At 39.8% G+C, this 14,662-nt stretch overlaps 1 protein-coding gene across 1 annotated transcript in view; it reads left to right on the forward strand.

Moving 5' to 3' along the window:
- The window catches only part of zbtb40 (zinc finger and BTB domain containing 40), a 105,467-nt gene that overhangs the window by 8,217 nt on the left and 82,588 nt on the right, over window positions 1-14,662 (forward strand). The window contains exons 3-5 of the mRNA XM_043675396.1: window positions 1,445-1,578; window positions 4,300-4,498; window positions 13,842-13,981. Of these exons, the coding sequence (XP_043531331.1) occupies window positions 1,445-1,578; window positions 4,300-4,498; window positions 13,842-13,981 (473 nt within the window). The remainder of the gene's footprint in view (window positions 1-1,444; window positions 1,579-4,299; window positions 4,499-13,841; window positions 13,982-14,662) is intronic.

Raw genomic sequence — 14,662 nt, forward strand, 5'->3', positions numbered from 1 at the left:
ATGCTATTGGAGATATGAAAGGGATTTGAGAGGTCAATGTGTGCCTGCCATGTCCATACTCATTTTCATGAAACTACTTCACTAAAGCTGTAAATCTGGGTGGGCATCCCTTTCGAGGATCTTTCAAGTCTATTCACAGTCGTGAATACCTTGGTGAGATGTTTGAAAATGTTGTGCAGACTTTTGCTTTGCTCATAACATGTTTTCTGTAATATTCTGAGTACATGTACCATACCTGTGCGGCTTCTGTGCTGATATTGCTGTGGTCATCTGGGAAGTTTTCTTCTGCAGCAGTAACAAGGTGGTTCAGAAGTATTGTAGCCAGGATTCTCTGAAATAGAAAAAATGTGATCCCACAGTAGTTGGAGCTGTCTAAATTTTCTCCTTTGTTTCTTAAACACGATGATATTGGCATCACAAACATTCCGTGGAAATCTGCCCTGTTCCCAGCAGGTCATGAACAGCTCACAGTATGTTGAACAGAGCTGCCATGCTTCAAGTCTTTGGAGGGGGGAGTTTCCATCACCCAAGCCATTGTTGCTTTAATCCGATTGATAGCTGTCACAGTTTTCTCCAAAGCTGGGCTCTTATCAAGTTCTTCTTTGATAGGCTATTGTTTCTGTGGTTAATGACAGTATCGCTTGTGCTACACATAATCATGTCGTTGTGTAGTGTCTTGCCATTAGCGCTTCTCAGGATTTTGGATTTGTAATGCTGTTCCAGATTTTGGTGAATTGCAACAGCTTCTTATGTTACCACCATCTAAGTACAGTTGAATTTTTTACTGAAAATGTGATCCTTGAGACATTTTGGAAATTTCTCAATTAATGTTGAAGGGTGCTGCATGCTTCATTTGGCTGATTTTTCTCTTGGCTGGCCAGGTGAGCTAGGTAAACCTTCGAAGCAAACCTATTCACTGCTGCCGGATGTGTATTTCCTTGTAATTTTCAACAAACCTTGATGCTGGTCTGATGACCTCATTATCCATTACTGTAGCTTTGTGATCCCCAGTGTCTTGGAGTAGAACTATCAGTGAGGTCATACTGTTCCAGTTTGGCATTTTAGGTTGCTCGGTATTTATCTCTGTGAGATGGCGTTTGCAGGTTGATGGTGCAAATATCTATCTTGGGTTGTCACCAGGTCTGACTTTGAGTGAGTGACCCACTGGTCTGTATGACAATCCATACTGTGCGTGATTTAGATTACTTCCTCTAAACTTATCAGGTGCCACTATTTGGAGGATGATTGTTGCAATTTACAATTTAATGGTTTCCAATCACTCCCTTCCATGCCAGGCCACCATAGTGTTAGGTGATCATGTTTTTGAGCTGTATATGTTTGAGAGAATGTGTTAAATTAATTAGTTTTATCAAACCTGTTTCTGAATTTCCACAGTAATATGGTTTCTGCAAACTTTCAGTATTATTTTTGTATCTTTGAGCAGAAGAGCCCAGAAATCTCTCAGAACAAGATTTCCTCATGCAGCATAAACAGGATCTTGCACAGGCTGTCCAGGACTTACACGCTTTAGTGGATTCTGTGGTTAAATGTGATGACATCCCAATGGAAGAGAAAAAGGTTTTGATTTATGTTTGATATCTATATTTTGAATGATTGTCTCATAGAACCATAGTGTTTTGCAGCATGGAAAGAGTCCCATTGGTCCCTCATGTCCATGCCAGTCATTGAGCACCTAGCTACACCACTATGCCATTCTACTCTACGTAGCTATGATATGGCACTTTGTGTTTATCTAAATACTTAGAGTCATAGATTCATACAGCGCGGAAACAGACCCTTCGGTCCAACTCGTCCATGCTGACCAAGTTGCACAAACTATTCCCATTTGCCTATATTTAGCCCCTATTCCCTCTAAACCTTTCCTATTCATGTACCTGGAGAAAGTGAGGACTGCAGATGCTGGAGACCAGAGTTGAAAAATGTGATGCTGGAAAAACACAGCAGGCCAGGCAGCATCCGAGGAGCAGGAGAATCATGTACCTGTCCAAATGTCTTTTAAATATTCTAACTGTACCTGCATCTACCACTTCCTCTGGCAGTTCATTCCACATACAAACCACCCTCTGGGAAAAGTTGACCTTCAGGTCCCTTTTAAATCTTTCTCTTATCATCTTTAAATTATGCCCTCTAGTTTTGAATTCCCCTACCCTAGGGAAAAGACATTGGCTATTCGTCTTATCTAAGCCCCTCATGAATTTATAAAACACGATGAAGTCACCCCTCAACTTCCCATGGTTTCATGAAAAAAGTCCCGGCCCCTCTATATAGCTCAAACCCTCCACTTCTTGAATGCTGTGATGGTCCTTGCTTCTACCAGTCAGTGAGTTACCCCTCCCCCAACCACTACCATCTGGGTGCAAACATTCTTCCTCAAATGCCATTTAAACCTCCTGGCCTTTATCTTAAAGTTGTTGATCCCTGTACTCGGGAAATGTTTCTTCTTATCTACCCAATCCATGCCCAGCATAATCTTGTACATCTCAATCAGGTCACCATCAGCCTTCACGGCTCAAAGGAAAATAATGCCAGCCTATCTAGTGAATCTCCTTTGCAACTTCTCTGACAGTCTCATCCCTTCTATAGTGTGATGACTAGTACTACACACTGCTTCAGCTATGTCCTATCTCATATCTTGTACAGCTCCATTATGATCTTCCCTGATCTTGTATTCAGTGCATCAAATAGTGAAAGCAATTCTCCCATAATCTGTATAAACCACCATATGCACCTGTCCTGAGGCAGACCCTCCAGAACTTAAATCAGACCTACTGAGCTTTTCTAGCAACTTCTGCTTTTGTTTCTGATGTACATCACCCACAGTTCTGCTGCTTTCTGGGATCTGTGGGCAGGCACATCTGGTCCCTCTGATCCTCTGTACTTTCTAGGGTCCTACTGTTCAATGTATACTCCCTTACCTTCTTGGACCTCAGAAAATACAACACATCACATTCCTAGATTAAATTTCATTTGTTATCATTATGCCCATCTGACCAGTTGATCCCTAATTTCTTAGTGTGTAATGCCTCCCTTCTTGCTATTCAACACATTACCAATTTCCATAGTATCTGCAAACTTAGTGATCATATCTTTATATTCATGTCTAGGTCAATAATGTACACTACAATAGCAAGGAACCCAGCACCGAACTCTGAGAACAGGCTGCCCGTTACAAATACAACCTTTGGCCATCGCCTCTGCCTGCTGTCACTCAGGCAATTTTGAATCCAATTTGTTAAATTGCCATGAATTTCCTGGAATTTTAGCAGCTTGACCAATTTCCCATGTCAGACCTTGTCAAAAACCTTGCTGAAGTCAATGTACGCTACATTTGCTGCAGTACTCTCATCTACACCTTCTCGAAAATCTCAATCAAACCTGTCAAACAATATCTCTCCCCTGACTATTCATGATTTATTTTGAACCTTCCAAGTTCTGTCTTTCAGAATTTTCCAATAGTTTCTCCACCACTAATGGCCTACAATGTATTCCTTCCATCCATTTTGAATAATATTACCACATTAACTACAGGTCATTCTGCTATAACGTGCATTTTGTGAACACAACTTCACTATAACATGATTGACGAATTGGAGACACTGTTTCTAAGTTGTGAAGTTTTAAAGTGTGTATTGGTTATAATGCAATTCCAGCTTCATTAGTTTAAACGGTGCTGCTATTACATGAATTTCCTATGACACAGGATTGCATGAGAATAGAACTACTGCATTATAGCAGAACTGACTGTATCCTCCAGTCCTTTCTGTTTTGTCCCCATAGAGGATCTTTACCGAATGTCAGAGGCCTCTGCAATCTCCTCCCTTACCTCCCCCAGCAGCCTTGGATACGTTTCATCTGAGCCTTGAGACTTGCCTGTTTTTCAGGCCACTGACACCTCTAATACCTGCCCCCTCTTAAATGTCTCCTGCCCTGCCATTTTTCCTCACTACGACCCTCCCTCATCCCTCAATAGTGATACTTTTTTTAACCTTTGTCTTAGTCTTAGTTGCTGTTTCCTGATGAAATGTGCTTCTTCCACTCATTCCCTTGATTGAAGAATGGAATAATTTCCAATGTGAGGCTGGTAAAGTCAGGGTATATTGTGAAGTAAATATTTCTATCATTAGAGGTGTGCCACTCGGTCTCCAGATGCATGCTACATCTGTGCAAATGTAGACTACTTTACCTGTATATAAATTTACAACAGTATAAATAGTGAGTGAGATAAGTCATAGTATGGACTAAGTGTAACTTGTGTCGAACTTCCATGTTCTGCCTCAGGTATTCCTCGACTGCTGTAAAGAAGCAGAAAGCAGTGAAGTTTTCTGCAGATTATTGGATAAAGTCATAGAAGAAAAGACTTTGCAACTGGATACCCTGTTGTTTGTGCTTGAACGGAGCAAAGAAGCTTACCCCAAGCTACAAACTGTGCTTCAGAACTTAAACCGAAACCTGCCCATAGAACGTTTAATAGAAACTGGTGAGTGCTTTCATCAGCAATGTTCAGTCGGCATAATGGTTCTGCACTAGCCAGTAGATTAGCATGTTACTTTGGAGCTGTTGCATTACTCAACTTTTGTTTTAAGTGTAACTCATGTAAGGTTTATTCCAAAGACACATTAGTCCAGAAAGTCTGATTAGAGCTGGAAACCCTATTTCTGACCCAGGTAGACAAAACATACTTGTGCATTTGGATAAATTCTGTTCTGGAAATTCCTGATTAGGGGCCTTCTGTTTTACAGGGGAAACATTTCCGGAAGCCTTTCACCCAGTATGGTTGAGGATTATCATCAAAAGCAGAACTGAACACAATACTCCAAATGTGGTCTGACCAGTGCTTTATAGAGGTGTAGCATCACTTTTTGCTTTTATACTCTATACCTCCATTTATGAACCCAAGGGGTTATAAGCCCTAATAATAGTTTCAGCTCATCTGGCACCTTCAAAGAATTATGCACTTGAACTGTGAGGTCTCTCTGCGAATCACATTAGTAGGGCCGTGTATAGGACTTGAAACTAAATGGGGGTTTGGGGGGGTTCAGTTATAGGGGAAAGTAGAAAACCCGAATTAAAGGAGGTAAGAGTGCAGAACTTGGGAGAGGTTATTAAAATCTCCAGCTCAAACACAAAGAGGAAGTGGTGGAGGCTAGTACAATTGCAACATGTTAAGAGGCATTTGGATGGGTATATGAATAGGAAGGGTTTGGAGGGATATGGGCTAGGTGCTGGGACTAGATTGGGTTGGGATAGCTGGTCGGCATGCACGGGTTGGACCGAAGGGTCTGTTTCCATGCTGAACATCTCTATGACTCTATTACTCTATCAAACTTCAAGCACATTGGACAAAGGAATGACTATGAGAAGAGGGATAGTTAATATGGGACTGAAGGAGTTATGCCTGAATGCATGCAGCATAAGGAATAAGATAAATGAGCTTATGCGCAGATCGAAACTGGCAGGTATGACCTGGTGGGCATCACGGAGACATGGCTGCAAGGGGATCAGGATTGGGAGCTGAATATTCAAGGATATACATCCTATCAAACATTATGCAAGTGGGCAGAGGGAGTATGAAATGAAATTAAATCAATAGTAAGAAATGCAGTAGGGTTAGATGGTGTAGAATCTGTGTGGGCAGAATTGAGGAACCTCAAAGATTAAAAAAAATCATAGTTTGAGTTATGTACTGGCATCCAAATAGTAGTCAGGAGCTGGGGCGCAAGATACACCAGAAGATAGAAAAGACATGTTAGAAAGGCAAAGTTACAGTGATCGTGGGGGATTTCAATATGCAGGTGGACTGGGAAAATCAGGTTGGTAATAGTTTACAAGAAAAGGTATTTGTGGAATATCTACGAGATGGCTTTTTAGAGTAGCTTGTGGTGGAGCCCACGAGGGAACAGGCAATTAGTATTGTGCAATGAGGCATACTTGATAAGGGAACGTAAGGTGCAGAAACCCTTAGGAGGCAGTGATTATAATATGATTGTCTTCATTTTGAAATTTGAGAAGAAGAAGATACAATTACTTATGATTCTATTACAGCTGAATAAAGGCTAATACAGAGGCATGAGTGAGGAACTGGTAGAATTGACTGGGAGAGGAGCCTAGCAGGAAAGACTGTGGAACAGCAATGGCTGGAGTTTCTGGGAATAATTCAGGAGACACAGCAGAGATTCTTCCTGAGGCAAAAGAAGCACGATACAAAGAGGATGAAACAACCATGCTGACTAGGGAAGGCAGGGATAGCATAAAAACAAAAGAGCGCATAATGTGGCGAAGGGCAGTGGGAAACCAGAGGATTGGGTAGCTTACAAAGACCAACAGAGGGCAACAAACGAAGAAATGAGGAGGGAGAAGATTAAATATGAGGGTTGACTAGCCAGTAATATAAAGGAAGACTGTCAGAGTTTCTTTCAATATATAAAGAGCAAAAAAGAGGCATAAGTGGACTTTGGGCTGTTGGAAAATGAAGTCTCAGTGTTGGCACCACAACTTTTCACTTTATACATTAATGACCTCAATGAAGGAAGTTTACAGGTGATACAATGATAGATAGAGGGAAACGTAGCATTGAAGAGGCAGGGAGACTGCAGAAGGATTTGGGCAGGTTAGGAGAGTGGACAAAGAAGTGGCAGGTGGAGTACAACTTGGGAAAGTGTGAGGTCATGTGCTTTGGTAGGAAGAACAGAGGGACGATCTATTTTCTAAATGGGGAGAAAATTCAGAAGTCTGATGTGCAAAGAGACTTAGGAGTTCTTGTCCAGGATTCTCTCAGGAAAACTTGCTGATGAGTCAGTAGTTAGGAAGGCATAGGCAATGATGACATTTATTTTGAGAGGACTTGAATGTAAAAGCAGGATGCACTTCTGAGGCTCAATAAGGTTCTGGTCGGACCACATTTGGAGTGTTGTGAGCATATATCTCGGGCCACATATTTCAGGAAGGATGTACTGGCCTTGGAGTGTGTTCAGACGAGATTCACAAGTATTGTCCCAAGAATGAAAAGCTTAATATATTTTAGATAGCAAAAGATGCCTATCTTTTTATGATACTGGGTTTGAGCAGTTGTAAAATATGTATTGTGACCTGCCAAGATTAAAAGTTCATATTCGCCAAATGTTTCTGAATCGGAACAGGGTGGACAAAATATAAATGCTGTTTGATAAGGGTTCCTCTGGGGGAGAGCAAGCACCCCAAAATCAAGTTTATACATATTAGAAAGAGTGCTATGACTTTGACAGTTCTCTCCAAAAATGCATTTTGCTGCAGATTTCCATAGTTGTCAGTGTGTGGATGTTGCCTGAAGGAAATAGAGCCATCACTGCTACTGTCAGCCCATTGTACCTGGGCAGGCTCATAGAGCTATTGAATTAGTATTAAAACCCTGTACTTTCTTCACGGCTGTGCGAATCTTTCTCTTTTAAGTATATATCTTTGAAGGATAGTTTCCAGTCAATCTGCTTCCATTTCCCATTCACAGAGAATTAAAGATTTCAAAACTTGCATTTTAAAAAAATCCTCATTTTTTTAAGCTAATTATCTGAAATCTGTCTTGCCTGGTCAGTTACCCTCCATTCACTCAAAAAAAAAAGAATTTTCTCCTGTCTACTCTATCAAAATTCCTTATTTTGAAACTGAGAGATTCGTAAGACATTTATGTTAAATTATAATACTTCAAGTGCCGTAATCTCTCCATTTTCCTCTTCCATCCCCATTCCAAATCACACGATCTTCCCAAGCACCTCTCCAGATCTATAACCTCATTCAATCTCCATACAATGCCACACCCTACACCCTCATCCTAAAATTCCATTTTAGCCCGATGCACCATACTGTCTACAAGCAGCAATTCCTTGACTGATATCTGGACAATTATCTATCCATTGCACCTAAAAAGACTCTTGTCAGAGCTGACTCTCAGTGGGAAGCAAGAATCCCTGCTTCATTCAATATGGGCACCTTCCTAGGTCAGTCCAGTGCAACTGCTGACTATGCCCAATGTGGAGCTGCTGTTTGAGCTGGCTATCACTGTTGAGGTGATTGAAGGATTTGCTTGCCACGTAGTAACTGTCCAGCTATTATACGTTAATATCACCAGGAGCCTTGCCATGAAGTTGCCAAGAAAGGTGGCTTGTTTTATCTGAACTCTCACTTTAGCCCAAATCCGAATTAGCAGGCATATTTCCTGTGATTGTTTCCATTTATGTAGACCCAGTATAAATTCACCTAATCATGTCACTGAAGAGATTGTGTGAAAATAATTGGTTTTTTCTTCCAGTACCACCCAGCGTTGGCTGTTTTTGAGCTACTTTAGTTTTATTTTGTTTTTGCTTACTTGATGACATGGTTAAGGTATTGAAGTTTTAACAACATTGCTCAACACTGCTTAACACCAAAGAGTCAATCATTCAAGTCTATTTTTCTACTGTTCATTATGCTTAAAAAAAAGATAGTAGCCATTTTAAAAGAAAAAGGCATCCTCTTAGGAATTTTGACATTTCTCAAGATCAAGCTTGTCTGTGCAATCAACTTTTCACAGGAACCCATTTGTAAAGAGGAGCTAGTATTCTGTAGTTACAGGTTGCTGTCAATAAGTGGTACTGTTGTTCTGTTTTTCGTTTATATTCTCGACTGCATCAAGAGCACTTCTGAAGAGAATTAGATTAGATTAGATTACTTACAGTGTGGAAACAGGCCCTTCGGCCCAACAAGTCCACACCGACCCACCGAAGCGCAACCCACCCATTCCCCTACATTTACCCCCTTACCTAACACTACGGGCAATTTAGCATGGCCAATTCACCTGACCTGCACATTTTTGGACTGTGGGAGGAAACCGGAGCACCCGGAGGAAACCCACGCAGACACAGGGAGAATGTGCAAACTCCACACAGTCAGTCGCCTGAGTCGGGAATTGAACCCAGGTCTCTGGCGCTGTGAGGCAGCTGTGGGCAATGTACTAATTATTATTTGAAAACTGCTTTATTCTATCAATTACAATTAATATTATAGAATAAAATTAGCAAAGCTAAATTATCATAATTTTGCTGTTCTACAGATTTCATTTTTGTAGCCAGAATTTGTCTGACTATAGTGCAATTCTGAGACAGATTTTTTTTTTAGTTATTTCAGATAAGTGGAATTATTGCACATCTTTTCTTTTGTTTCAATTAGTACTGAAGCAATAAAATCTCGATTGTCAACTGGAGGTAATGCAGACTAAACAAAGAGATATTGGGTGGTAGTTCAAATGTTTAAACCCTCTTAGCAGATCCTGCACAGAGTGGATTAGCAGATAAATATGTAAATGATGGTTTCTTTCTATTTGAAATGAGCATATATTTGATCATTAAAGTCTTTTGGGAAGATTTCTATACCCTGCCCACCTCTCTTTTCTTTTGTCATGTATTGGGAGACATCTGCAGAGCAGTATTATCACTAGACCTCCAGAGCCTCCAGTGATGATCCAGGAACCTAGTTCTGAATCTGGCCATGACAGATGGTGGAATTTGGATCCAATTAAAAATCTGGAATTAAGAATTTCACGATGACCATAAAACTGATGAAGATTGTAAGAATAACCCATCTGATTCATTCATATCTTTTAGGGAAAGAAAGCAGTATTCTTACCTAGTACATGTGATTCCAGGCCAACAGCAATATAGTTGAATCTAAAACTGTCCTTTGGGCAGTTAGAAATGGGCAATAATGCAGCAATGCCCACAACCCATGAATGAATTTTTAAAAGTGCTATAATTGGGAGCATAGTTCTTATATTTTGCATATTATACAGTATATAAAAATATTTTTGAACAGGTGAAGAAGATACTCAGTGTACACTTTCACTTTGTGGTAACAGTATTACAATAACGCACATCTTCCTTGACGCTTTTCCCTGCCTTGATGCTTTGTAACTTCTCAAAAAAAATCACTCAGTGCAGATGTTGCTGACTCCACCAACATTTTTGCTCACCCCTAATTGCTCTTGAGAAAGTGAACAAAATAATATTTTTAATTCCATTTCACTGTGGAATGGCTTCAGGCCAATCATTTCAACACCTGTTTACTTACTTACTTGACTACTTACTTACAGTGTGGAAACAGGCCACACCGACCCTTCGAAGAGCAACCCATCCAGACCCATTCCCCTACATTTACCCCTTCACCTATCACTACAGTCAATTTAGCATGGCCAATTCACCTAACATGCACATCTTTGGACTGTGGTAGGAAACCGGAGCACCCGGAGGAAACCGACACAGGGAGAATGTGCAAACTCCACACAGACAGTTGCCTGAGGCTGGAATTGAACCCAGGTCCCTGGTGCTGTGAGGCAGCAGTGCTAACCACTGTGCCAGTGCCGCCCGAAAGCTCTGCTCATATTTTGGTAACTCTTTGACAAATTATCCCACATTGAGACAGTCTATAACATTCTTTCTTAAAAAAAACCTTCAGGATTTGGATCTGTATCTTTGCATATGGTCTCCCTTGGTCCTGTGTACCAAGTTTTATTAAAATTAGTTTTTGGGATGTATTACTTGCAGACAACCAGGCAGCAGCAAAGATGATCTGTAATAAAAGGTAAAGGACTATATATTGTTTATCTATTAGAAAATTCTAAGTATTAATAGTCATTGCATTTTTAATTTTCCTGTATAACTTAAAAATGAGTAAATTTCAAAATCCATTTTATTTTCTCTGCCACTAGCAGTGGCTGTTGTAAAGTTGTTGCCCCTCTTTGCCAGTCTCTGTCTATAAGCAGTATATCACAAAAACTAATGGACACATTTCAACAAAGCCTGATACACAGATAGGGTGAGGCCCAAGGAAGAACAGTAGATTTTGACAAAAACGTGGATCCAGCACCTGGAATTCTTTTAAAACGATCTGTTAAAATTGGGAGGTAAGGCAAATTGACTTGTATTAAAGAATGTTGAAGGTGTTTCGTTTAGAAAGTTGATTTAATTTGAATTTTACAGTTTGTTTCACCTGCTGGGTGCATTTATCAAAATGCAAGTGGAATTTTCAGAGCAGTTTTTGGATATGGATTGTCCTGAAGAGAGATTGCCCAAGTGAGACAGGAACCTGTAACAAAAAGGTTTATTTTTCAGCTTTTTAGTTGCAGATAATCAACCAGAAAGGGAAAAACTTTGAGGAATAACTATATGACTGTAATAATGTTGAGGCATTGCTGTGTGAGAATGCACTCCAACTCTTAATTTGTCAAATTATATATCTTATTACATAGAACATTACAGCGCAGTATAGGCCCTTCAGCCGTCAATGTTGCACCTACCTGTAGAAGCAATCTGAAGCATATCTATCCTACATTATTCCATTTTCATCCATATGTTTATCCAATGACCATTTAAACGCTTTTAAAGTTGGCGAGTCTACTACTGTGCAGGCAATGCATTCCATGCCCCTACTACTTTGATTAAAGAAACTACCTCTGACATGTGTCCTATATCTATCACCCCTCAATTTAAAGCTATCTTACCCTCTGATTATCTTATGTCTCAATTAAGTCACCTCTCAACCTCCTTCTCACTTACGAAAACAGCCTCAACTCCCTCAGCCTTTCCTCATAAGACCTTCCCTCCATACCAGTCAATATCCTAGTAAATCTCCTCTGCACCCTTTCCAAAGCTTCCACATCCTTCCTATAATGCAGTGATCAGAACTATATACAATACTCCAAATGTAGCCGCACCAAAGTTTTGTACAGCTGCAGTATGACCTCATGGCTCTGAAACTCAATCCAATAAAAGCTAACACACCATATGCCTCCTTAACAACCCTATCAACCTTTCAGGGATCTATGTACATGGACACTGAGATCTCTCTGCACATCGACATTACCGAGAATCTTACCATTAGCCCAGTACTCTCTATTCCTGTTGGTCCTTCCAAAGTGAATCACCTCACACTTTTCCACATTAAACTCCATTTGCCACCTCTCAGCCCAGTTCTTCAGCTTATCTATGTCCGTCTGTAACCTGCAACATCCTTCGTCACTATCCACAACTCCACCGACCTTACTTACAAATTTACTAAACCCATCCTTCTACGCCCTCTGGTCTGTTAATAGTCATGCTCTTCAAACGAACAACAACTTAAATTTATATAGGACTTCTTATAATATTGACAAGTCCCAAATCCTCCTCAGGATAGTTATTTGCATAATTTGAAATTGAACTCCACAAGATGTCAGGGCGGCGACTAATGCTTGCTTGAGGAGGTTGTTTATAGGGAGAACTTTAAGGGCAAAGAGAATAGGGAGGCAGAGAGATTTAAGATGGGAATTCCAGAGCTTTGCATCTTTATAGTTAAAGGTATTGCACCAATTGATTAGCTTGAGCAATGTGCTGGAGGCCAGAATTGGAGCAGGGCAGAAATCTCTGAGGGGTGTCGAGTTAGCAGTAGGAACAGGTAAGAAAACAGGAATATTTGAAAGAAAGGGTGAGAATTTTAAAATTGATCAAGCTTTCATTTTGCAGGTATAACTATATTTTTTTGCTCTATATGCTTGAAGATAGATTGTTTATGCAAAAGCTGAAGGGAAAAATACTGAAATTTTCATACTGTCTTTCACAACTTCAGTTTAGTCCAAAGTGCTTTAAAGTTTATTAAAAACTTTTAAAGTACATTCATTACTGTAATGTAGGATATGCATCAACGAATTTTGTGCATGGCTCAGTTCACAAAACAGCAATGTGATAATGACCAGATAAACTGTTGGAGATATTAGGGAAAAGGGACCTTTATAGAAGTGTATAAGGTCACGAGAGGAATGGATAGGGTGAATGCACTCAGTCTTTTTCCCAGAGTTGGGAATTGAGGTCCAGAGGGCATCAGTTTAAGGTTAGAGGGGAAAGAATAAAAGGGAACCTGAGGGGACATATTTTTTACACAGCAGGTGGTATACATTTGGAATGAACTACCAGCAGAAGTGGTTGAGTTGGCTACATTAATGACATTTAAAAGGCAGTTGGACAAATATGTGCATAGGAAAGGATTAGAAGGCTTTGGGCCAAGCGCAGGGAAATGGGGTTAGCATAGATAGATATTTTGGTCATCATGGACCAGTTTGGGCCAAAGGGCCTGTCTCTGTGCTGTAGGACTTCCTGACTTTCTATGATTCTGTATTGATTAAGGGATAAATATTGCCCTTAGTTGCATTGCCGTGGGATCTTTTCTGCTCAGCTGAGAGGATATTGCCATGCGTTCAGTTTGTTTTATCTGAAAGTCCGTATCCCAGATAGTGCAGCAGTTCCTCAGTTAGGAGTGGCAGCTAGATGTTGTGTTCAAGTTTCTGGAGTGAAATTTGTCTCCACAACTTTGATTCTGAGGGAAGAGAACTACCTCAAGCTGGAGTTTGTATATGGATTTAGATCTCAAAAAAAATGTAGGTTTTACTTGCTCTTTGCTATACAGTGATAAAGTGTAAGCTGTATATCTAAAAAGTAGGCAAAATTTCAAATAATTTGTTATTCGTAGGCCATATCTAACAAATGTCAATGGTTTAGCGAATCAATTTGAAGTATTTTGAGGTAGAGAGATGAAGAAGAAAGCCAGTTATTGTGGATGCTGAAAATCTGAAATAAGAAAATGCTGGAAGTACTGTATAGATTTGTCAGTATCTGAGAGAGAAAAGCAAGAGTTAATGTTTCAGCTAGAGACTTTTTCATAAATAATATTGTCTTCAATTTAGTGTGAAGGACTCATTTCATCTTTTACTTGAGCCTTGTTTATTCAGAGGTTGGTTTCTGTATATTATTTTGTTTGGAGCTGATGGATTGGTTGTTTCTAATATTTAGGTCGTATTGATAGTGAAGATTTTTTGCTCAACCTTTACTTACACAAAGAGGAGGTTCTGCAATGTGTGACGGATTTGAGCCCTTTATTGGACTGCCTGGAGTCTGCTGAAGAAATGGTTTTCAGCGAGCAGGAGAAAAAGGTCATTTTTCAGTTTTAAAATGTTTATTTTCACAATTGAAAAAGAAAGGCAACCTAGTTCTACATCATTGGCAATCTGGGACGAGATCAAAGTGATGTTCTTGTCTCTTTCGAGATACAGAAATCTACAGTATTACAGGCTCTTTACTACAGCAATCTAAAGCATATCTCACTGGTCCATAATCTCCCCTTTTCTCTACCATTGAATCATTCAAAGATCAATTTATGTCTGCCTCATGTATTTTCTCTTGCAAAGTTTTTCTCCTAATCTCTCATTGCACTCTTTTATCCATGTTCATTCATGACTTTGTTGCAATTCAACAATTAGATAAGATCTTTTCCATGCATGCAATCAAAATCTATCAGATGTAAAAACTTATGGCTGTGGTAATTTTTCCCTGCATTAAAGAGAGTGGTCCAGCATTTCAAGCCTCTCCTTATAACGACAGTGTATCATCCTAGTGAATCTATGGTCTTAAGATACCAAAAGTTGCAGGTTATGTTTTCACTCTGGCCTAAATGTTGCTTTGCATAAATTTAATATTTCCCTTTCACGTGGCTTCAGTGCTGTTCAAAACAAAAAAGTATCATTGCTGAGTACACTTAAATCTATTTGACCTCACTCACTGTTTTTGTGGTATCCATCAGCGTGTCTTTTTCTAAAATTTCTGAAGCCTTCAAA

Source organism: Chiloscyllium plagiosum, chromosome 34, assembly GCF_004010195.1.
Source record: "Chiloscyllium plagiosum isolate BGI_BamShark_2017 chromosome 34, ASM401019v2, whole genome shotgun sequence".
Taxonomy (NCBI): Eukaryota; Metazoa; Chordata; class Chondrichthyes; order Orectolobiformes; family Hemiscylliidae; genus Chiloscyllium; species Chiloscyllium plagiosum.